Source organism: Erpetoichthys calabaricus, chromosome 10 (assembly GCF_900747795.2).
Source record: "Erpetoichthys calabaricus chromosome 10, fErpCal1.3, whole genome shotgun sequence".
Classification (NCBI taxonomy): Eukaryota; Metazoa; Chordata; class Cladistia; order Polypteriformes; family Polypteridae; genus Erpetoichthys; species Erpetoichthys calabaricus.
This window is the reverse complement of record NC_041403.2, coordinates 51,301,915-51,326,267: the sequence shown is the minus strand read 5'-3', so window position 1 is coordinate 51,326,267 and position 24,353 is coordinate 51,301,915. Positions and strand designations below refer to the sequence as shown.

At 42.2% G+C, this 24,353-nt stretch overlaps 1 protein-coding gene across 1 annotated transcript in view; it reads left to right on the top strand.

Annotated features, from left to right (window-relative positions):
• st6galnac3 (ST6 (alpha-N-acetyl-neuraminyl-2,3-beta-galactosyl-1,3)-N-acetylgalactosaminide alpha-2,6-sialyltransferase 3) overlaps positions 1 to 24,353 on the top strand; it is a 653,284-nt gene that overhangs the window by 384,514 nt on the left and 244,417 nt on the right. Inside the window, exon 3 of the mRNA XM_028811190.2 lies at positions 9,391 to 9,800. Coding sequence (XP_028667023.1) covers positions 9,391 to 9,800 — 410 coding nt within the window. The remainder of the gene's footprint in view (positions 1 to 9,390; positions 9,801 to 24,353) is intronic.

Genomic DNA, 24,353 nt, shown 5'->3' with positions numbered 1-24,353 from the left:
TCCATTTGTTGCTTTTTAGAAACATGGATTGTTGTCAAGGGAGAAGGCCACTTCTGTGTGGGCCTATAGAGGCTTTTTTGTCGGTCTTTTATTTAATGCTTTGAATTTCCTCCCTTTGTTACCTTCTTTCCTGAATAATAAACTATTTTAGGATTTGTAACCTGCTGTCTGGCTTTGCTGATGATGTACCAGAGGGCATTACACAGCGTTCAGTACTGTATTCTTCAAAGATTAAAGGACAATGTGCATTTGTAGTCTGCCAAAGAATAAGCCCTGATAAAATTATACAGTTAAATCATATGGTAATTTTCATCTGCATTTCTTTATTTTATTGAGTGAAAAATGTTGCTTACGTCTCAGATTTCATATGTGACTTAACTGCAAGAGGTGAAAAATGTTTATTCCTCATTTCTAATTACAAGCTTGAAAATTCATTATAGTAAAAGTCAGTAAAATGCAATGAGGCATCTCATAAATTCATGATTAAATAGCTTCGGTATTGCTACTGTGGTGTTTTAGCAGATGAACAAAATATAACTCTCTGTTTATGGCGGCAGTCCAGTGTAGATCTACTGGTAAAGGTCCGTGAGAAATTGGTGTCTGGCTGAGCTTTTACATTTAAATGTCCCTTTTGTTGTCTGTATTATTTTTTGGCACCATGAAAGTTTTAAGGAGGAACACTACATTATGAATACCATAGCAGGATGTACTTGTAAAGAGCTACATAGTTGTTTATTATAACACGTTTTTCTTCCGAGAGACATGGTGGTGCAGTGGTTAATGCCTCAAGCATCCAGTATCCTGGGGTTGAATCCTGCCTCAGACACTCTCGTGTATGGCGGTCACATTCTCTCTGTGTCTGTGTAGGTTGTTCTCTCACTTTAGTGACTCTAAAGTGTCTTTGTACAGTATGTGTCTGGATGAATGAGTGCTGGATTGGGCCCTGGTTTGGACTTTCACCCTGTCTAGTGCTGGGTGACATATTGTGCATTATGCTGGGAGGCTCTGGACGTCACAACCCTAAAATGGAAAAACAGGTTCTCTAATTTACCTATTTGAAAAACAGGCCGTAACATTCTCAAACCCTCTTATTCTAATTCAGGCACATGGGTGGGGCAGAGCCAATCACAGCAGCAGCAGGTACAAGGCATGCAACAGTCCTGGACAGGGTGCTGTCCAAACCACTTGTGGAATCTCCAGTCTAGAGGGTTACTCTGTGTGTCCTGATCATTGAGACTGATCAAAGCTAATGTCTATCGGTTTGTGCTTTAACTTTTTATGTTTACCTTAGCATGTTCCTCATCTTGTGGTTTATTCTTCATATGGCACAAGCCGCAATTTTTTAAATCCAATATATTATTATTATTGAGTGCATTTCCATACAATAATAAAGACATGCAATATAAACACAAACATTAAGGTTGTAATCTAACCAGAAGAACATCATCCAGCATGCACTGAAGAATATACATACAATACGGTGATCAACATGTTTTAGGTCTAAGTCTAAAAGAAGTAACATGAGCTTCTGTATACTAATATATGAATTACAAGTCTCTGGTATTTGTGGTTTATAGTGTATCCTAATTTTTCAGAATCTAGTCAACATGGATCCCAGAAGTCAAGTATTGTGCCATCTTTGAGTTTATAATGTCCTCACAGGTGGTGCAGTGGTAGTGCTGCTGCTTTGCAGTAAGGAGACTGTGGAAAATTGTGGGTTCAGTTCCTCCCTGTGTGGATAGCGTTTTGAGTACTGAGAAAAGCGCTATATAAATGTAATGAATTATTATTATTATAATGTCAGAGAATGTCATTGGAGTGCCATTCTTGCCTAATAAGTGTGTATCCAGGACCAGTCTAGAGGCAGGGTGCAGGTTTCCTTTATGACGAACATTTCTCAAAAATAATCCAAGCTCTGTCCAACTTTTAACATTTCTCATAGAAGAAGATGTTGCCACTGTGGACAACTGAAGGCTAAAGGTGTGTGAGATAGCAGACACTAGCAAGTGAACTGAATTCAGCTTCAGAAACAATTAAACAGGAGCCAAGATCTGTGCACATTGGGCATCCAAAATGTTGACTCCTGAAATGAAGCATCTTCACATCCAGTGCTCTAAATCAAATCTTAAGCTAATTAATTCAAAGTGCCAGAAACCTAAGAAGTGTTTCATAACTGGGATTGAAGCTTGGTTATGTCACTGTAGCTCAGAATCCAAAAATAATTGAAACAATCAAAGCATGGTGATTCTCCAAAGCCAATCACAGGAAAAGGCAATAACAAAAAAAACTAACCTTACAAACCTTATTTCTCCTAAATAATTCCAATTGATATTAATAAAAATTAACAATAATATTGACTTGCAAACGTGGAGTCTGTAAACAGTAGGATTATTGCTAATGTAGGAGCCAGCAGGTGGGCCAGCTACCTTCAGTATTTATTGTGTACCAAAATCAAAGTGTCGGTGTGTTTCCTGTCTCAGTGTCCTTTACACTATAAGAAGGCATGTGACAATCAAAAGGAACAAATTCACATTTTGTAATTAAGTACCTTATATTCAGTACCAATTAAAGTAAATATATGTACCTTTATGGACTTCTTCATTTTCACAGGAATGTTAAAGAGATGTGAAGTTCAGAGCCAGGATATATCTCTACACTTTACGACACACGACTCATTTTCATTTTCATTTAATTGGCTATCAAAGACGTTTTGTCTCTGTAAATCTAATTCCTTATCAGCTCTTTGAGCAAGAGGCTGTACATCACAATGAACTAAAGTAGCTCTCATACTTTTAATTATAAAAGTTCTTGGACACACACCACAGCTCACATCTCTTCCTTAAACTAGAATTAAATTCTCTTTGTTAATCATATTGTCTTAATATATTGTAAAACTGAAAATATTGTGTCTTTGAAAGTAAAAGTCAAAATCTTTATTTCTTTACAATGACAAAGTTGACCTCAATACAATCCTGAAGAGAAATCAACTATCGAGTAATGTCGTAAAATAACACACATCTACAGTGCAGATCTGAAAGCTTCATCAAAGTCAATGTACTCTGCATCCGTGTGAAAATAGTGCAGTCCAAATGGGCCGGGGACACACACTGGGTAGTCAGACTCATTTCAAGACCTTTAGGATATTTGCATATTATCTACCTAGAATCACATGTGTAATTAAAGTAACTAAATTCTAGTTAAATTAGTAAACACTACTTTATTACTGGGAAATGTGATCAGATTACAGTAACATATGAGATCCTGATGGAGTTTCTCTAATATTAATGGGAAGATCATTCTAAAGTACTTGTTTCCAATAAACTGAAACCGCATGTCTTTTATTTATAATCTGAATTTTAAATAGGTCTGCATCTTGAGATCGCAGTGTACCTCCTGAAGTACAGGCATAAGCTGTTTAAGATCTGTAAGATATGGGGGTGGAGGATGTCTAAACCACTAATGACATCATATTTGAGGCTGAAATCTTAATTACAAGACAATGCAGTGATTTTTGAACTTGTTTTGTCGTGAAAGGTGTGGAGTACCATAATCCCCTTTCTGTGCAACAAGGTTCTTTTTATGGATATCCCACTACTTAACATGACCGTTGCTCTGCTCTGTTCCTTTGGAATAAAGCCTGGAGTGACACAACCTGCAACTCGCACCTGTTAGTGGTCCTCCTGGCTCTAAAGGCTCAACATCAGTTGGTCCTATCTTGTTCCTGCTGCTGGATTTCTTCTCTGTGGTAGAGTGTCACTTTGACCCCATTGCAGCAGTACTTCCTGCTTTGGGACTGCCCAATCAACCAAGATCAAGTGGCCTTACACCTCATAGGGAACATCTCTCCACAAACCCTTCTTACCTGATGCCTAGAGCAATAAGCAAGACAGCAGAATAGATGTTCTCAATTTATTTGTCCACTAACTTCTACATCATTCCAAAGCAGAAGCAAATAAGTTTAAGCAATTATATTATACAATGTGGTTTCCAGCAACACTATATTAGCTGCATCAGTCGAATCATATTAGGTGATTCCAGTCATTCTTGTCTCTCTCAGGTGGCCAACCTTGCGGTAAAGCAGTGACATCTTGTTTCCAGCCATCTGATGTCTGTTTCACATTCACTTTCTGACTTTCTGTAGCACTCCGTCTTCTGCCTTCACCTGGGCTTGTGTCCATTAACTCCCAGCCTCAGGTTGCTTGTGGTTTTGTAAGACCATTCACCCCTCTTGCAGCTGTTCAGAAGTGATGGACGAGCACTTTAACTCCCTTGCAGGATGAGGGCCCCAGCTTGTGGCCTTTTGGAGACAAGCAAGTGGTTAAGAGTCCTGACAGTTGCTCATGAGGACAGCATGTGGCTCATACATGTCCTTTGTTCAACTTTACCTAAAAATATCTTCACTTACAACACCTGTTTGATATAAGTAAGCATATTATAAACTGCAACAACTGCAAGAAAAAAACCTCACTAGTCTAACAGAAAAATATACCACAGAGTTAAAGTTACATTATAATAACGTTTGTATATGTTCATGCAGTTTTTTTTCACATTAGAATTCAGATTTTGTGGTTTATCTTTTATTTTATCTTAAAAGTTTATTTTTGCGTGCATCTTGTTTTCCTTGTTTGCACAATGCCATTTGAAGGTATCACATGACTTTGACTATTCAATGATTATATCATGGAAGTGACAATATGAAAATGACAAGGCCTTCTTTAGCACAATTATTTTCTGAATTCATATAAGTCTTTGTGTCCAGTTTGCGCTTCTGGTTTTTATTTCTTTTTGCTTTTGACTTCTGATCAATGTCTTCTTGCTTTTTTTTGTTGGTTTCCGATTATTTCTGATGTCATGGTCTTAACCACTTGCATGTACTGACCACATTTCGTTTTTGGTTAACCATCTCCTGGTCTGTTGCTATTTTGCTATAATCCTTGGACACACATCGTTTCTCTACATATCTGGTAATACTTCTTAGCTCTAGTTAAGATTTTTGCTGCTGTGTTCAATGTTAATCTTTTAGTGTCTGATGTAGGTCTCAGCAGTTCAGCCTACTTGACATTTTGTTATTTTTTTCCCCATAGCCTTTAGAAAGTCTTTGAGAGTTTTATAGCCCAAATGATGCCACTCATTGGACCATTTTTTAAAATGCAGGAATAAAAATATTAAGAATATCCTTATGCACATCTTAGAATGTAAAGGCACTCAGTCATTCTTGTTGCTTGTTTCTATAGCTTACACCCCTTGCTGCATCTGGCATTGTCTAAAATGTGGAGAACCAACCCTGGTGCAAATATACTTGAGAAGGTTTGGTAAACATAAATATGTTGTTGTATTGTATGATTTTTTGTCAAAGGATGGCTCCAGAGCCATATGAATAAGATGACAGCATGGAGGTGTTGGTTCAGATTTGGACCTGTGACTGTTGGAGCCATTGTCAGCCTGTAGAAGTGTTATAGCAAATGCCTGGAAACGCAGCCATGGCTGACTAAACTGTTAGTGTTTTGGTTCTTCATTAGTTTAATAGTTTTGCGTCTAATAAATGAGTATCTCAGGGAGACCGCAGCACTTCACAGTGTCTTGTTCTGTTTTCTCCGACATACTCCATATGCAAAAGATTCATGACGTGCAGCAATTAACGCTATTACATGGTACGTTCTGAACGTTCACAAGAGATATAAAATATTTTCTATTTTTTTATAGTAAATCAGGTAAATTCAACTTGCTTTTTACAGCATATTAAATTGTTACTGTTGCAAGTTAAAACTATGATCTCTTTTCACAAAATGTATATATTTCTTGCATCGTTTTTTAGAAAAATTGTAAGATGTGAGCATTTGTATATTGCAATAACAAAGCTTGGGCCCCTAGCTCCCCCAAAAAATAAAAACATTTATTTCAAACCTGCCTGCCTTTTCACTGAAGTCAGGAACTATTCAAATAAACATTTTTTTCAAAGACCAAAATTAAGTTAAACCTGTGCTCTGCATGGATCATTTGTTGCATTTCAGGAGAAAGCTGCTGTGGTGTTACCATAATTGTAATGAAGCATTTTAAGACTTCAGTGTTTAAATTTTATTTCCTGATTTCTGTTCAACTATTGCATATTGTTATTTATTCCTTGGGCTTGTGAGTCAAACATCACATCTTTATTAACAGGCTCATAGTCCTCTGCAATGGAAAGAGTTGGGCAGGGAGATCAACGAGAAGAATCTTTTCTGTTGAGCTCACCGCCATTCTCAATTCTCCACATGTTCTGTTCAGTCGATAAGTCTAATATTGTTTTGCCATCTCCTCTTACACTGATGATTTAAATAAAGACGTTTTCTTTGGTAGTTTGTCAATGGCTTGTTGTACCAACTGTGTGCAGTTGGGTTTTTAGAGAACTGCTTAGTTTCTTTGGCTTATCATGATGGAACTCTTCATTGTGTACTTGTATATTCATGCAGATTTCAAATATTATCATCTTCATTTTCTCACTATTTTGTTTATCTAAACAGTGCTTAAAATGTTTATGTCTGTTTTCAAACGTTATCATACATGTTGAGTATTCCTAATGAGAAATGCCTGGGGCAAGACGTATATTTGCATATACATAATGAGATATTTTGTGGGTACCCTTGATCAAGTTGGGAAATGCAGCCAAACTAGCTAAATGCTGATACAATAATTCATATTACCAAGCCGTCATTATAATGTATCATAATTATATAATTTATGTAATCATGACAAACATATTAAACCTCAAAAATGATGAATATGATGCACAGGGTCGGAGTGGTGGCTCTGAGGCTAGGGATCTGCACTGGCAATCGGAAGATTGCCGGTTCGAATCCCGTAAATGCCAATAGGGACTCTGCTCTGTTGGGCCCTTCAACAAGGTCCTTAACCTGCAATTTCTGAGTGCTTTGAGTAGTGAGAAAAGCACTATATAAATGCAAAGAATTACAGACTGTATTTTAGTTTCCTTTGTGGACACTAGAGGTCACTGTTGCTCCTTAAACCCAACAGACAGACACTCAGTACACCAGGTAAAAGCACCAAGAAGATCCTTTTTCATTATTTTCTTCTTTAAATGGTGCTCCCCATGCACAACAGCCACAATAACACAGGCAAGTAAATCACAAAGCACAATAATAGACAATTCTTCTCATTTTTCTTTTCCTCCACACCTCCCAGCAAGTGTTGTCCACCTCCTCCTGACTTGCTGGGTTTTCAGCAGTCCTTTATAGATGGTCCGACCAAGAAGTGCTTCTGCTCTTCCACCCACATGACCAAATGGAGAAATTAAGTTTTCCATCAGCCCGAGGTATGTAGAAAATAGAAGTCTCCAGGTCCTCCTGCAGCGTCTCCTGGCGGCATCCACGGTACCTGGCAGGGTTATTAAGCCAAACTCCAGATCCCATGGTGCCCCGTGGGAATCCGGGGCACCGCTATGCTGCAGGGAAATCGCCATCCAACATCTTGGGTGAAGCAGTGTCCCAGAGTAGCTGCCTTCTCCCATCCTTCCACTCTTTAGGCATCCCGGCGGGGTTGACCTGCAAGCCGTCCATCACACATTTTAAGAGGGTATTTGCACTGAACAAATGTTTTGGGTTTTCATCAGTTTAGACTACCTGTTGTCACCTCTCAGTAACTGGCCGTCAGGTAAGGAATATCTCAAGCAAGCTTAACTCCATCATACCTGCTGTGCTGGAAGCCATTATCCAACCAGCAAGGCACTACATTCAGCTTCCGTATGGTCTGGGTGCACATACATAAAACATGTTTTTGCCAGCATAAAAGCACAATTTGAAGCAGTGTCCGATTCTCCAAACATAATCAGAGCAATTTACTGCTCTCATATTGCAATAAGGGCACCTAGTGAGAATGAAGCAGCATCTATCTACCCCCTTGCAGCATCTATGCCCCTTCTGACCCCTTCACTCCGTAATAGTTGATCCAGTAATGGTACCTCGCTACTTCACAGAGAACCTCAACCCTGATTCTCAATCATGTGTCCTAGCTTCGTGGTGCATCATGGAGTACAACCCGCCCCACTTGGATCAGAATTAATAAATCCATTTGGAATCTGCATCCTGTATATGTTGTTCATATCTGCTAAGCAGTAAAAACAATTAAGCGGGAACACAGGTGGCACTCAAAAAGTTTCAGATATTGAATTTTCAGATTAGTGATACTCACCCTGTATATAAAGAATTTTTGTGGCTGGCATTGTAGAGGAACTGAAAAGAGGCGTCTTTGGCTGTGGAGGCCTCGCAGAAGGTTGCTCCACGCTAGTGGATGTGAGATACATAATTTCATTTCATAAATATTCTAATATTTAAAGTCTAAAGTCTGTTAAATATTAAAAATTTTAAATGTCTATTATGCAGTATGTTAGAATGATCCATAAATGTTAAATAGTAGTTATTGTTTAAATTATGTTCTTAAACTGTTTGTAAGTTGTTGAGATGAGGTGTTTGCAGCCTATCATGTAAAATACATGTTAAGCTATCTGGAAGCCTTGACAGCTAATTACAATTGAAAAAGTTGCACTTTTTAACCTGGGGTAATAATTGCTACTTTATCATTTATTATTAATTTTAATGTGTTAAATTGTCACGGTATCGATTTGCGGTTGTATTGCCTAGCCCTAAAATGAATTGTATGCTACAGTATAAGCTAGTTATTAATACCTGATACTCTTTCAGCAAAGTTCATGTAGCTGTACCACATCACAGTCCTTTGAATTTATAGAGTGAATTGTATTTGTTTTAGTAGGTGTTGCCTTGCTATTATTTGCACCAATAATCTTGCAATTAAAAAACGTAAAACATTGTGATAGATGGCTGGGGTCCTTGCTCAGTCAGGACGCCCTGAGGAGAGGACTGGGGGAGAGCACCTGTCATCAGCAGTACCTCCCCCCGGACACGAGAAGGCAGCCCCCCTGGGTTGCATTGGGGCCACGGGCTTGAAGCAGGGGGTGCCTGGGCAGCTCTGGAGCTGTGGCATGCAGCACTTCCGCCACACCCAGAAGTGCTGCCAGAAGTTGATCGGAAAGTACCTGGAGCACTTCCGTGTGCAGTATAAAGGAGGCCACCTCACTCCACTAGGGGAGCCGGAGTTCGGAGGCAGTGGACAGAGCTTGCGAGGAAAGGAGTGGAGGCAGCAAAGAAGAAGAGAAAAGAGAGGATTGTGAGCTATTTGTGGTGCTTTGTGCACTGTGTGCTGTAAAGGAAGAGCAGGAAGATAAATAGTGTGTGTTTTGGGACTTCTGCCTGTCTCAGTGTCTGTCTGTGTCCGGGCTTCTTCTACAACATTTATTCTTGAAATCTAAATGACATGTTTATTAAAAAGTTAAGAGTAATGTCTAGTTCACTGTTCTCTGTTTCATTTTTGTCTTTGCAGCCCCTCAAGTTAAACTGTGATGTCTGTAGCCTGGTGTCCAGCTCAGGACAGATGTTGGGCAGGGGGGCAGGTGCTACTATTGACCAGACTTCCTGTGTCTGGAGAATGAACAACGCTCCTACTAAAGGATTTGAAAAGGATGTGGGCAAGAAGACTACAGTCCGGGTTGTATCACACACCAGCGTTCCCCTGCTTTTACAGAAGCAGCAGTATTTCTTTGGTGAGGCCAACGATACCATCTACATCATCTGGGGCCCTTTGCGTAACATGAGACAAGATGGGCAAGGACTTGTTTACAACATGTTGCGTCAAGTAGTGAAAAACTACCCCAGTGTCAAGATCTTTGTGACTACAGAAGAGCGAATGAACTATTGCGACAAGGTGTTTAAAGAAGAGACTGGAAAAGACAGGTAAGTCTTCTTTCACTCTGCTAATTGAATCAGCAGATGCCACATAGAGTAAGCATTATAAGATACTCACTCTGCTCATACATTTTCTGCAATTCAGGAATATGCAATGAGTTTTGTTTTTTTTAATTTTAAAATTACAAATTAAATAAAATGTTCAAATTGCATATACAGTTCTTTTTACAATTAACATTTTTCTGGGTGTCTGTAAGTAACACGTGAGAGTCTTCTAATTCAGGAATTCACAGGCCAGATGATGGCTCCTTGATGCTGAGTGGTATTGTAGCTCTGTCAGTCTGTACTGCTGTCAGTAACCTGAGGCAAACACCCTCAGGCATGGTGGAGAAGATTTGTGATCATTAAATGTTGTGGCGGGGTGAGGTCTGTGAGAGCTGTTGGATATATTTTGGGACTCAGTGTGTATCAAAAATGAGGAAGGGACACGACAAGGACTAAACTAGAACAGCTGTGGAAATAAAAATAAAAAAAGGCAAAATGCACTCATTTACTTCTACCTGGAGCTGAACCTGCCTCTAAAGGATTATTATTGTACAGTAGGCTTACAGTGTTTGGACTGCTGAAAACAGCAGGTTTGAGAACAGTTTCACATTGCTAGCAATAACAATGTCCCCTGAATGAATGATTTCTTTCATTTTTAAAAAAAGAAAGTTGTAAAAAAAAGTAATTCTTTGTCCTCTGAATAACAAAAAACTTTGATTTTTCACATTTCTATACAATGTGACTTTCCCATAAATGTGAAATTAAATTTTTTTACACTTACTTGGAAGAATGCTGAAATTTCAGAATGTAGGTAGGTAGGTAACCTTTTGTAGACTTTTAATATTCTTAGGCCCAATGATCTAATGAAATGTAATGTTCTCATAGATCATGAAAACAAGTTATTATTATTATTATTATTAGTGAGAAACACGTGAACCTCCGGTCCTCAGATAAAGGTGGTTCATATGGAGGAAGATGAACTGTTCCATTTTGGCAGCACAAATTTGGAAGATGTATGTAGCATGTCCTGACGGTTTATCAATAGACTAGGGGGCTCCGCCCCCTGCTGACTTCGCTCGCCAACCACTGGTGTTGGGAATGAGAAAGAGCGTGATGTATGAATGAGATATAGAATAGTGTGAAGGTGTAGATGATGCAAATAGAAAGCAAACAACAAAGTGTCTGGCACAGTGTAAAGGTTTATTGGAAAATTTCTTTGTACACGCCGTTTAAGTGTAAAAGGCTAATTCCAGGTCAGAACTTGAAAGGTCAATGAAGATGGTTATTGTTGTGATCAGAGTCAAGTTTGTCAGAGCTTAGAAAGAGTTGTGTCTCTCCAGGAAGTAATGCAATGACTTGGGTATTTATGTTTTCCACATTAATATTTTTTGTACATAATATAGTGCGTTGTGTTAAAAGGGGCATTTGGTCTATGAGGAATTGTAATAATATCTGGGTGAAGTCTATCTGTATTGGTGAGTTTACCATCTTCCAGTTGTAATAAACAATTGTTATGATCTGGATGTGGACATCGCATGTTTTGTACTAACTGTATCTTTTGAAAGCAATGCCAATTGTCTGCGTATTTTAAGGTGCACTGAACAATAGCTGAGCGCATGGAATGTGGAACAATAGCTAAGCACTGTCTAAAATCTCTTCGTAATAAAAGTACCTTTCCTCCAAAGGGAAGATTATTATTCATAAACGTTTGTAGAAGTTTATGAATGGTGTTGAGTAAGTGAGTGGATGCCATTGTACACTCATCAATAATTAACAGTTTTGCAAGACGGATGTCATGTGCAGTGCCACTGTTAATGTTCATAGTGGATATCGATTTGTAGGATCTTATGCATTTCATATAGATTGAACTTTCAGGTGCATCGTTAGTTAGAAGCTTCTGTAGATATTCAGGATATGAGCTTGTGCCGTTTGAGAGGCGCGTCGTTGTATGTCCAGTATTTGGGACGTGTTGTTTTGGAGCTGTAATCGATTTGCCTGTGAGGTGTGAGAAGCCCGTTGTAGTTTACGGCGTGCATTGTTTGTATTGAGCCTTGCCCGTTTTTGTATGTCGGTCAGTTGAGCTTGCTCTTTTTGGAGCCTTGCCTGCTTGTACTGCGTTTATTTATCTTGTCCTCTCACTGCCGTTTCTGTATGTCTGAGACGGGAGGTGTTTCGTTTTGAAACCGTGCCTGTTTCGATGCAGTACTGTGAGACGTGCGCTGCATGCGTCCACGTTCAGTGTGTCTGTCCATTTGGGTTCATTTCTGTAACTGTGTTAGTTGAGCTTTGCGTTTTTGGAGCCGAGACATTTTTTCTTGCAGAGTTTCAGAAGCGCGTTGGAGCCGACGTGTATTGTTTTTTTTCATGCGGGTTCGTGTGTTTGGTCCCGTTACTCGAGCCGTATCGGTTTGTACCCGTGATCGTGAATTCATGAATTGTTTGTTCTTCAGCGTTAGAAATATGGATAAGTAATAAGGAGGATCGCACTCACTGTTAATATGGAGCCTTTTCTGCGGTTGAACGGTTAATAGTGCCTCATTGTAATGAGATCCACCTATGCTGCATAGTGTGAATTGTGTTTGGTTCCGTTATCCGAGCCGTATCGTTTTGTACCCGTGATCGTGAATGTATGACTTGTTTGTTCTTGAGCGTGATAAATATGGATAAGTAATAAGGAGGATCGCACTCACTGTTAATATGGAGCCTTTTCTGCGGTTGAACGGTTAATAGTGCCTTATTGTAATGAGATCCACCTATGCTGCATAGTGTGAACGTGTTGAGATGACGTATGTTTAATACGGACGGTTCATTTAAAAATGGGGCTTTGTGTGTAGATTTGTGCATATTTGCGTTGTTGATTTGTTTCAGGGTGCACTGTTCCAATGCGATGCAATATTTGTCCACATATGCGAAAGCAGTATGGGCCATTGCCTTTTGGTGGCCTGATATTTACTCCGGTAAATGCAAAAGCAAATGAAGTATTGTAGGATCTAATGCAGTTCATAAAGTTTTTACTTTCAGGTACATCGTCAGTTAGAAGCTTCTGTAGATATTCAGGATATGAATGTAAAGGAGGCAGTCTAATCTGACCCTTTTGACAACAACGTGTAAATTCCTTACTTGTATTGCCAGTTGTTTCTTCAGGGAAGTTAAGTGAATGACAATAATTGCAAATGACATTCATTAATCCCTATGAATTTTCCTCAATAGTGGACTTATTATTGAACGCGTTGTCAGCTAAGTGGCGCAATCGTTTAGCAGGTGTCTGCGGAGGGTTCCTTTAGAAATGGGGCTTTGGGTGTCACTTCTTATTGATGTTAGTGTGTTTGTGGGTCTGAATCGTCGTCGTTGTGAATGTTTCGTGTGCCATGTCCATAGTCTGTCCCGTTTCGTCTCTAATGGGCTTGGTGTGGCGGTCACTGCTTCTTTTTTTTGGTGTGGTAGGAGCTTGTTGAATCCTCCTCTTTGTGTGCGTCCCGTTTCATGTGCAATGGGATTCGTGCGTAGCTGTGTGCTTTGCCGGCGTCTGGGGGGGGAATGTTGCTTGGAGGGGGTGGTGGGATTGGTGGGGCGCGAGCGTCTTCTTTCTTTTTGTGTGCCAAGGGCTTGTTGAATCGTCCTCTTTGTGTGTGTCCCATCCGTTGCTTGTAGGGGGGGGGGGGGGTGCTTGGAGGTGGGTGTGGGATTTGTGGGGCGCGAGCGGGTTCTTTTTTTTGTGTGCTAGTTTCGTGTGCAATGGCTTTCGTGCGGCGATGTGTGCGGCGCCTGCGTTTGACTCCTTTTTTCTGTGCTGACTCCTTGCGCCTCATTTCTTTGACTCCTTTTTTCTGTGCTCGCTCCTTTTTTCTGTGGTCTTGGCCGCCTCTCGCGGCGCCTCATTTCTTGGGGCGCCTGCACAGTACGTCTTTTTGCGGCTACGGCCCATGGCCGGATGTCCCTGCGTCCATCCGGTTTAGCATTCTCGGTTAGTAATGTGGATGGGCTTGTGGAGATATAGCTTTTATTACAATAAACTTTTCTGCCCACCAATAAGATGCTCAGCAAATGACACCACTTTTCCTTCTGCCATGTTAGTTTCTTGATCTTGCGACTTTTCCAAGGTTGCTGCAAACTGAAATTTTTTGACCTTCCAGAATGTATCAAGATGTAAGCTTTTGATTAAAACCAAGATGAAGGTTCTAGCTTCAGAAGTTCACAAGTACCAGCAGGTTGCAGTGCCACATGTATTTGATACAAAATGATGCCAGAGCTGTCATTCTTCTTCTTCCTATCATGTAATCAGCTTCTGCAGTTGACTTCATGCTCAACAGAAGTTGCTGCTCTTCTTTTTCTTCCTGCTATGTCACCTTCTCAATCAGTTTGCTAAAAAAAACACTTGAACCTTCAGTCATGCACATTTCTTTGTGCTTGATGTTCATGCATTGTGTATCCCACACATGACACTAAGTGTCCTTTGTTACATTATCCATCCATCCATCCATTTTCCAACCCGCTGAATCCGAACACAGGGTCACGGGGGTCTGCTGGAGCCAATCGAGGGCCAACACAGGGCACAAGGCAAGAAACCAATCCCGGGCAGGGTGCCAACCCACCGCAGTTGTCACATTATTGAACTCTGTAATTTGCTTGCTGCTTAGCAGACGTCACCAGTCTTTTTTTTTTTACCACGTCACTACTTTACTATAAAAACCCACAAGCACTGATCAGTTTCCTGAGTTTCCCACCACCTCAAACGTTTTGCAATACCAGTACATATTGTGTCATAAGCTTTCAAACAAGACCAAGATTTGGGTTCTAGCCCTAATAGTTCACAATTAATCACGTGACAGATGGATAGACGTTAGCATTTTATATATATAGATTACTATTATCTAAAGAATCAGAACACTTACTTTCTTCCAAGTGAATTGGTGTTAGCATAGACTTTCGTGTTTTGAAAAAGCTTTCAATAGAGAACTACTGTATATGCAAAATAATTAGGTCTTTGTGAATATCGGACCACATTCTGGTGCTCAGAACCTTGTTGTGATGAAGAACAGTTTTCCTATCTACAATATTTCTGGAACCCCTTTATTCATAGCAGGCTCACAAAAACAGGAAGGGGTTGGTAATGTACACCTAATACCTGCTTCTACTGAGCCAGGTTAGAGTCACCTAGTAACTTAGCACACAAGTTAGTATGATATTGGAGTGAACCTGAGTGCCATGAGTAAACCTGGACACAGGGAGCATATGCAAACTTCACTGAAGAGAATAACTAGGGAGTGATAAGCACTGTGCTACTCACTATACCATGTAAGACATAGAGTAGTTACCCTCTAATAAAATTCATTAATGCACAGTGAGCATGTTTTTGTAGTCTGCAGGTTAAAAACATTTTCTTTTCTGTCAGATAGCCGGTAATTAGGGATTTAGACTGACAATCATTAGGTTGTCGGTTCAGTTCCCACAATTAGCCTTGCAATGTGATCTGAGCAAGTCACTCAGCCAGCCCGGGCTCACATGTTATCAGTATGCGCTGTAGTGCATTTATAAAGTGATCGGGCACGATGCTCCTCATGAACTCTATTATAGAAAGATTGATTGTTGTCTTTCCCTTGTACAGCACCCTGTATCGTTTACAGATAACCTCTTAAAGAATTCACACTCACATACACATTAAATTTAGCAATATTGTGTGCTGCTCTTGGTCCCTTTTCATTCAAGGATTTGAAGCCAGATTTAATGCCACCATCCCTCTTGCTTAGTCAGCTGATAATATATCATGAATATGATCCATGATGTCTCCATCTAGAATAGGTTTAGTAATTTCCCTTTTGACCTATATACCTGGAATTATCTTTTAAGTTTAACTGTTTAATCAGATTTAAATTATCCCCAAATTATGATATACTCACACTCATATAATTTCAAATACAGAAATATAATTCTAGTAATTATCTGTCTTTCCAGCATTTGAAATGTCATGTTTTTTTAGTAATAATGCATACATAAAGAAGTGCAAATTATTTTACATTGATATTTAAATTTCTGCTGTATGCAAATTAAAAAACAGTGGATACCACCTCTCTGTTTTCTGCCTCATGCAATCAAATTCATGGTCCCAAAAAGCCAGAAGCCATTTCTGCAGCACTGAGTGCAAGGCAGGAACCAATTGTGATCGAGGTGAACATGGAACACATTCTAGTAAAACAGATAAGTGAAGTCAGATGTGAGGTGTTAGCACTGGGACTTGGGCTGAACCAGGGTAGAAAACAACTGGTAAACATGTGCAACATGTGAGAAGAAATGTTGTAATATATTTCAGTTAACATTCTTTTTTTTAACCTTCTTATTCAAATGCAGGGTTGTTGTTGGCCATAGCATAGGTGTCACCCATCTCTGGATGAGGTGCGTGCCAATCCCATAAGACAATTACGCTTGGCCAACCTAATGCTACCAATCAGCAATGGCGTATCTAGGCAAAGTCCACTTGGGGAACTCCACACAGAACAGACAATGGCCAAAGCAGTTTTGAACATAAAACTGTGGACTCATGAGGCTTTGACACCAATCGCTGTTCTGCCATGTTAGTTTACATAACATTCAATCCCAATTAACCCAGGGGATGTCTAACTCTCAGCCTGTTAACCCTATGAGAAAGAATGTGGCAAATTTCCCTACACCTGGTGCCTTGTATACTTTATTACTTCAGTCATTCAAGTTATTCAAAAGACAAGTTGCATTTATTAAAACAAAGTAATAACATCAAAGTATAATCCTAATAAAAATACACCCTCTCTTCAAAGCCAGAAGAAACTTAAACAAAACATGGAAACTGAAGATTAACTGCAAAGAAAATATCAATGTCAAAATAGAGGCTTAAATTGCAGATGCTAGGAATGCATTCTTCATCATCCAGATTTATAGTTTCTCAGCTGAATGAGGTTTCTGTCTCTGATGTTCCCTTTAATAAAACGTCTGCAATTCCAAAATTATGATTTCCATCCCTCCAGGATCCCAGCAAAGATCAGATTCCTTACCTGAAATGTAAGCATCCAAACCTTGAACTAAAATTGACTCCCATATTTGTTTGTACATCATGGTACTAGTGTAATCCCAATGTGATTCACTTTGAGGACATTAAGATGTGAGATTTTTTGGTAACTTTTTTTTTTTCACATCACTATTTGCGTGACTTGAGTTATCTGATGTGGTTATTAAATTAGGGCATTAATAATATAAGTCACTAGAACTGTAGGGAGGTGACATGTTTAATTTCCCTTTGGGATGATATCTTTCTTCAGATAAATCCAGATAAATGCTGCAGTAATAATAACTTTCACTATCCTACTATATCTAAAGTATAAATGAAAAATTTAAATCACTAAGGACATTTCTCCTCTGTCTTTTTATTTCCATTGATCCATATGTCACACTGTGTATTTAAAAGATGTCACCTGGCTGGGATGTGCTTCATTTGTGCATGCTGGTCGTTTCACACCAATGTCTGTGTAAATGCAGAGATTAGATGGCAGTTACATACAAATACAGGTACAAACAGACAATTCAGGCCACATCAAGTCTCAACGTTTTAATTTTTATGCCTCAGCGGTCTGCTTTATTTCCCAAATATCACCATACAAAGAATATGAAGAATTTAAAAATCCTCCACCCTGCTACAACATACTTAATGTCAACCCCCCCTCAACCCACCCCAGAATCAGCATCCTGGCAGCTTTGCAGAAAATAAGAAAATAATCCCAAACATGCTGCAACTGTGCAGCTCATATCAGAAATGAAGGGTCAGGATTTGGTAGACACAAGAACATGTCTAATGGAGTGCATGCTTTTAATGTGGATTTGAAAGTGTGCTTCAAAAATATCTTTAAATATTTAGTAAACAAAAAGAGGTTCTATAAACTCTTACAATCTATAATGACAAGGCAAGAGCAAATCAGATTTTCCCTTTGTAAGATGACACGTATTTCAGGGTAAGTTTTGTTAAGAACACAACTTACAGAGAGCATGGAGATTACATGTTGTCCCTGTGTGTGTGAGGGGTTTTCTCATTGCCCTCTGGTTTTCAACGTATATGCCAAAGACATGCATGATGGGGGATTTTTCAATTTAAAACAGGCCCCATGTAAATAAGTCTGCATGTGTGTGCCCCGTGTTGGACTGGCGCCTGCCTTTCCAGGATATGCCCAGCACCATCTGCCCCTGAATTGCTAAGTATATGGATGCAGTGAATGTAAAGAATGAAGTATGAGGTACGATGCCGTGGTCATAAACAAGAAACCTGGATAAAATCCGTCTATCCATTTTCTGCCACTGCTTAGCCCCCAGGTCACAGGGGAGCTCAAGCCTCTCTTAGCAGTGTCAGGAGAGATAGTCAGAACATTTCTGAATTCCAAACTTAAGAGTTACAATAGCTTTGTAAACTTAAACATCTTAAAAATCTTTAACAATGAAAACTTGAAAAAGAAGAAATGTAGGATTTGTTGAAGTGAACAACTGCTGTATTCACACATATTTCTTCTAAACTATTGTGGCACGCGGCTGGGGGTGGTGCCCAGCCGGGACGCCCAGGAGGACAGGAGGAGGGCTCATACCTCCTCCGGACCACGAGGGGGCGGCCGCCCTGGTTCCTTTGAGGGCCACGGGTGCAGGGCTTGGAAGCCCAACCCTGTAGGGGCCCGTGGTCTCCGCCAGGGGGCGCCCCCATGCCTGAAGGACCCGGAACCCCAACACTTCCGCCACACCAGGAAGTACTGGGGGGAAGAAGTTTGGGAACACCCGGAGGGCTTCCGGGAACACAGCCGGCACTTCCGCCACACAAGGGAGTGTCTAGGGAGTGTCGGGGATCACCTGGAGCCCATCCGGGCATTTATAAAAGGGGCCGCCTCCCTGCAGAGAAGGACTGGAGTCGGGTGAGGAGTGGACAAGGTTGCGAGGCAGGAGAGAGGAGGCGGCCTGACGAGCAGGCAGAGACTGAGTGAGAGCCTGGATTTTGGGGAGATTGGTGCTTTGGCACTGGGTTTGTGCACTTGGACATTGTATTTATAATGTACAATAAATGTGTGGTGGACTTGAATATGGTGTCCGTCTGTCTGTGTCCGGGCAGCTTATCACAGTGGCGTAGTCGGCAGGATGGTCTGCCTGGTTCAAGGCAGGAACCTGTAGAGAAAAAATGTTCTGTGAGCAGCCCGGCGCAGCAGCGGAACCCCCACACGCGCCGCGGGAGCGACGCATGCACAACTCCGCGGGAGCGATTCTCCCCTGGGACTGCCAGTAGTCCGCAAAACGGCTCTTACCCCTGGGTGCGGAGGAGCACCAACGGGCGTGGCTGGAGTGCAGCAGACTCCGACCGACGTGCTGTTGGAAACGGCGGCCAGGACGGTATCGCTGAAGGAAAGGCCAGTATGCAGCAGATACGGCTGGATGACGGGATCCGGGAGGTGAGTGCCCTGCGTAACAATGGTCTGCCCTGCGGGGTAGGACTTCCCTCTTTTGTTACCGGCAGGGTATGCCCGGATCCGTGTCTGTGGCAGAGGCGTGCCGGTCCACGGGCCGTCGGCAGCACGGAGGCTGCAGTCGGGAGAGCTGCAGACAGGATGGAGCTGCAACTCCAAGAGCCAGAATGGTGCCGCACCAGGGGCAGTAGAGCCAAAATGGCGGCGGACCAGGAGTCCCTCCTCATAACAGGCACGGGATTGGACAGCGTGTCCTGTCCTCTCGCCAGCGATTGGTCGGAGGCGAGAGCAGGGAATGTCTGTCCCGTGCTTCCAAGTAACCCGAGTGGGCTGCAGGAAAGAGCCCACGGAGAGCAGCCGGCGAGTGGCGCCGCCTGGAAGGTAAGCACACCGCCGACTGTCTCTTCCTCTTTGGCAGCGATACTGCAGGAGCTGCAGAGCGAGATCCAGCTCGTGTTGTCGCTGCCGGCCGAGCGATGTGCCCTCCGGGCGGAGACGCTGGACTCAGGAGGGATGGCAGTGGCGTTGGATCGAGAGCCGCAGGCAGGAAGGGATCGGCGCGCTGCAGGAACTCCTGGACGGAGAGGCACAGCGGGGAAGGTAAGGGAGACCGACCCTGTGAAGCTCCGGACGCCTGCGGGGCTGGGTCTGCCCTTTTACAATGGGCAGATCCGAACTGACGCGGCGTCCCACAGTAAATGGAGGAAGCGGCTTGAGGAAGCCAGTTCCTCCGATAAGGGAGAATGTGCAGCTGGGTGCGTGCATTCTTCAAAGAGCCTTAAAGAGCAGCCAGCAGCTGTAGCTGACAATAAGGAAAGCTCACTGCTGGCTGTACTTTCGTCCATGTCTGCGGCTCTACAGGCGCTGGCGGTTGATCAGTGTTCTGTGGAGTCGCATCCACAAATGCTAGGTGCCCTCCGTGCTGGGGAGCAGATGCTGGAGGGGAAGCCAGTCGCGTCAGAGGAGGCGCTGGAAGAGCGGACGAAGCGGCGCGGCGAGCAAACCTTCGGCCGGAGAGGTACAGCGGGACCGGTAAGTTTCATCGATCCCGTACAGCATGTTGGAGGTCCCACCGACAGGATCTGTGAACCCTGTGATCAGAGTCCAAAAGGGGGATCTCCTACAGGAGATGTGGCGGTGAGTGCTGCGTGCTTGGTGAGGGGAGAATCAGTGAGGGGACTAGCAGGACGTGGGCTGTTAAGTGCCCTGGGTCCTAGCGCCCTCCCTCCTAAGCCTGCCGCAGCCTTGAGGCGAGTTAAAAGGACGCAGACGCGACAGGGTCTCTTTTTACGCTATAAGGAGACTCAGTCCGTCACCGCGTCCAAGAGTAAAAGGGGGAGCCGAGGGAAGAATGCCGGTTCCTCCGATAAGGGCAAACGTGAGGCAGGATGCTCACGTTTGGAGAAGGGCCACCCTCTGCGGCTGCAGAGGGTAAACCCACGGAAGGCTGAGGAGACGGGCGCGCGTGCGCTCCCGTCCGGTGTCCCACCACGAGGGGCAAGGGTGCCACGAAAGGGGGGCCGAGCTGGCAAGCACCGGGGTGCCGGTCAAAAGGGGGAGCGTTGCCCGTATAGACGTCAGAGAGACGCCGAGTGGCGGCGTCAGGGCAGCGTCTCTGCCCCTTGTTCTGTCTTCTTTTTTATAGGACCGGGCCCTGGAACGAAGTGTGTCGGCTTCCCGCCGAGGAAAACCTGCCCTCACGGGATTGGCCGCTGGGCCCAGGGGTCTCAGCTTGCGGTGGGGTACTGTGGCACGCGGCTGGGGGTGGTGCCCAGCCGGGACGCCCAGGAGGACAGGAGGAGGGCTCATACCTCCTCCGGACCACGAGGGGGCGGCCGCCCTGGTTCCTTTGAGGGCCACGGGTGCAGGGCTTGGAAGCCCAACCCTGTAGGGGCCCGTGGTCTCCGCCAGGGGGCGCCCCCATGCCTGAAGGACCCGGAACCCCAACACTTCCGCCACACCAGGAAGTACTGGGGGGGAAGAAGTTTGGGAACACCCGGAGGGCTTCCGGGAACACAGCCGGCACTTCCGCCACACAAGGGAGTGTCTAGGGAGTGTCGGGGATCACCTGGAGCCCATCCGGGCATTTATAAAAGGGGCCGCCTCCCTGCAGAGAAGGACTGGAGTCGGGTGAGGAGTGGACAAGGTTGCGAGGCAGGAGAGAGGAGGCGGCCTGACGAGCAGGCAGAGACTGAGTGAGAGCCTGGATTTTGGGGAGATTGGTGCTTTGGCACTGGGTTTGTGCACTTGGACATTGTATTTATAATGTACAATAAATGTGTGGTGGACTTGAATATGGTGTCCGTCTGTCTGTGTCCGGGCAGCTTATCACACTATATAAATTTAGTGTAAAATAAGGGAGAAAATTACTAACAGTCAATTCTACACTGTAAAAACATTTTTTTTTTGTTACAAAAAAACTTAAATTCAGCTTTTGCAACACAATGAAATGCATCAAACAAGACTTTAACAGATGGTCTTCTCTTTATCACACATTAACTGAGTGAATTAATATTGTTAAAATGAACACCTTTCAGCTCTTGTATCTTTTTCTGAGTATCCTTAGGTATAATGACAGTTCCTTTTTAAATAACAAATTAGATGCAATTGTCTTTGTTCATGTCACACACACACACACACACACACATTAAAATGACAATCATGCAAAAATGAAGGCGGCATGGACTTGGCGGATTTTTCCATTTCATTACTAGGTCACTAATATGTGTATATTTTAATATGACAAGGGAATGGAAAAGTAACAAAAGTTTATCTGCTTCGTTGGCCATGAAAAGAAAATCCTGTGGTGCATGCATTGTTCACTACACATTCAGATTTACACAGAAATACACTCAAGTCTAAATAGTAGAATAAAAACATAACAGAGTAAAGTAAAATAAAACATAATACCAAGGACTGTTTGGAAGATGAAAAGGTGTTTGTATTCCAGGACCAGTTATGTCTTCCTCCAGTCCATCTATTTTCAAGTCTTGCTTGATTTCATTCAGGCTGGTGAGTCGTAGGAGTAACAGCAGGTACAAGTAAGGATCCCATCCACGTGGTCGAAGGCTTGATAAGACCTGACTGCATTTATGAAAAATGCATTCCTCATAAAAAATGAAAATATTAAATATTTACGGTAATCTTAGAAAATACTTAATTTTATTTATTTATGTACTTGTTTTTCTACTTTATGTTACGAGAACCTATCAAAAGTCCAAGTTTAGTGATGAGAAAAAAAAATCACTTTACTCAGTTTTCCACACATTTCACCTAAAAGCGTTTTAAATTGAATTCATCCTGCTGTTCAGTACTTACTTTAACATCTTTGATGCAACAAATTAAAAAGTCCTAGTGCTTTTGAAAATGTTGAAACTGAATACCTTTCTTTCCGTAATCACATTTTTTTGGTCTAAAGATTTTGTTTTGTAAACTACCGACAATTAAATATTAATACTTTACCAATAAGTTTAGAGGGTAGTCCAGTAGTTGGAACATTAGAACAATTTTGATAAGAGAAGGCTATTCAGCCCAGCAAAGCTTGCCAATCCAATTTGATTAATTTTAACAAAATAATATTAAGTCAGTCCCCCTTGCTGATGGAGCCAAATCCTGCACCTGGTTGTACCCCTTGTGCACTTTGCATGTTGCCCCCCATATCTGTGTAGGGTTGCCTGCCATATTCCCCAGAATCATGAGGTCATTCGGAGATTCCAAAAATGCCCTGTGTAGGTGTGTGTGTGTGTGTATTAGTGTTGGATCGGTGCTATACTTTTGAGTTTGTTATATATCAATACCACTTTTCGCACCGCAGTAAAGGTACCTGTGACAATAAGGGGCACTGTCGACCCCTTGAACCCTCAGACCAAACGTCAGACACCAGATAAAAGTCCAATTATTATTTATTTTATAATAATAATGTGCACCAAGCACCCTCCACTCCACTATACTCATAAACACTACAATAATACAATCAATAAACAATCCTCCACTCCCAGATGCGTTGCCACCCTTCCACCTAGCTCAGCTCACTTGTCTGGGATTTCCCCTAGTCCTTTATAGTCCATGACCCGAAAGTGCTCCCGAACCCCTGTCCATGTGATTTCTTAGCACTTCCGGGTCGGTTAAAAACCACTCTTTCTTCATCCTGGAAGCACGTCGTTCCTTTTGTCCATGTGACCAGGACGGGTTATAGGGCACGTAGTATACCCTGAGCCTCCCTACAGCATCTCCTGGTGGTCCCCATGGTATTCAGCAGGGCTGGTTGTAAAAACTACAAGGTCCATGAGGCCCTGCTAGAATTCAGGTAACTTCCATGCTGCCGGGAAGGCTCCATCTGGCGGCTTGGAGGTGTTGGCCGGAATACAGTATATGGCCGGCCATCCCTCACAACCATAATGGTTATGAAGCAAATAACTTAATCCCCCCTGCCACACAACTGCTACATTTCCTCATCCTGCAAACACACGTGTCTCCGTACTCCTCCACACATTCATGTGCCTCCTTGCAGTGCTGCACCCCACAAATCTTTAAGAGGAGTGGGTTTTGTCACTTCTTTCAGTCTCCTGCATGTTTATTTAAATACATACATGAAAAGTCTCTCGACTCTTCAACCTAGATAGAATAAAGTATGTATATTCATTTTAACAATCAAACACTCACACTAATAAATGACTGACTTAAGTTGCTTGAAAACTACCATCTACTTTGTGTACTAAAATGAAAGAAATACTGGTACTGTACTGTTTTAAAAATGTTTTTTTTCCAGTAGCGGTATACCTTGCAACCCTTGTGTGTATAGCGTTGGTATAGTATTTTTAACCTTACTAGATGTAACATTATGTTTACTTATTTAGATTTGTTAAGTTTAAAATTGATATATGCACAATCCCTATTTAAAGTGAGTACTCTTGTACTTATTGAGTTAGATGTCTGCTTCATAGGGCAACTGTCGTATCAAATTTCACAACTTTTCATCAAGCGTGACAGAATAAAATCTGTATTTCAACTGTAGTTAAAATGGGAACAATGACTAATGTTTCTTCTGTATTAAGGTAGCTCTATTTTATTTACAAATATTCGATCCAGAATTTCCCCAAAG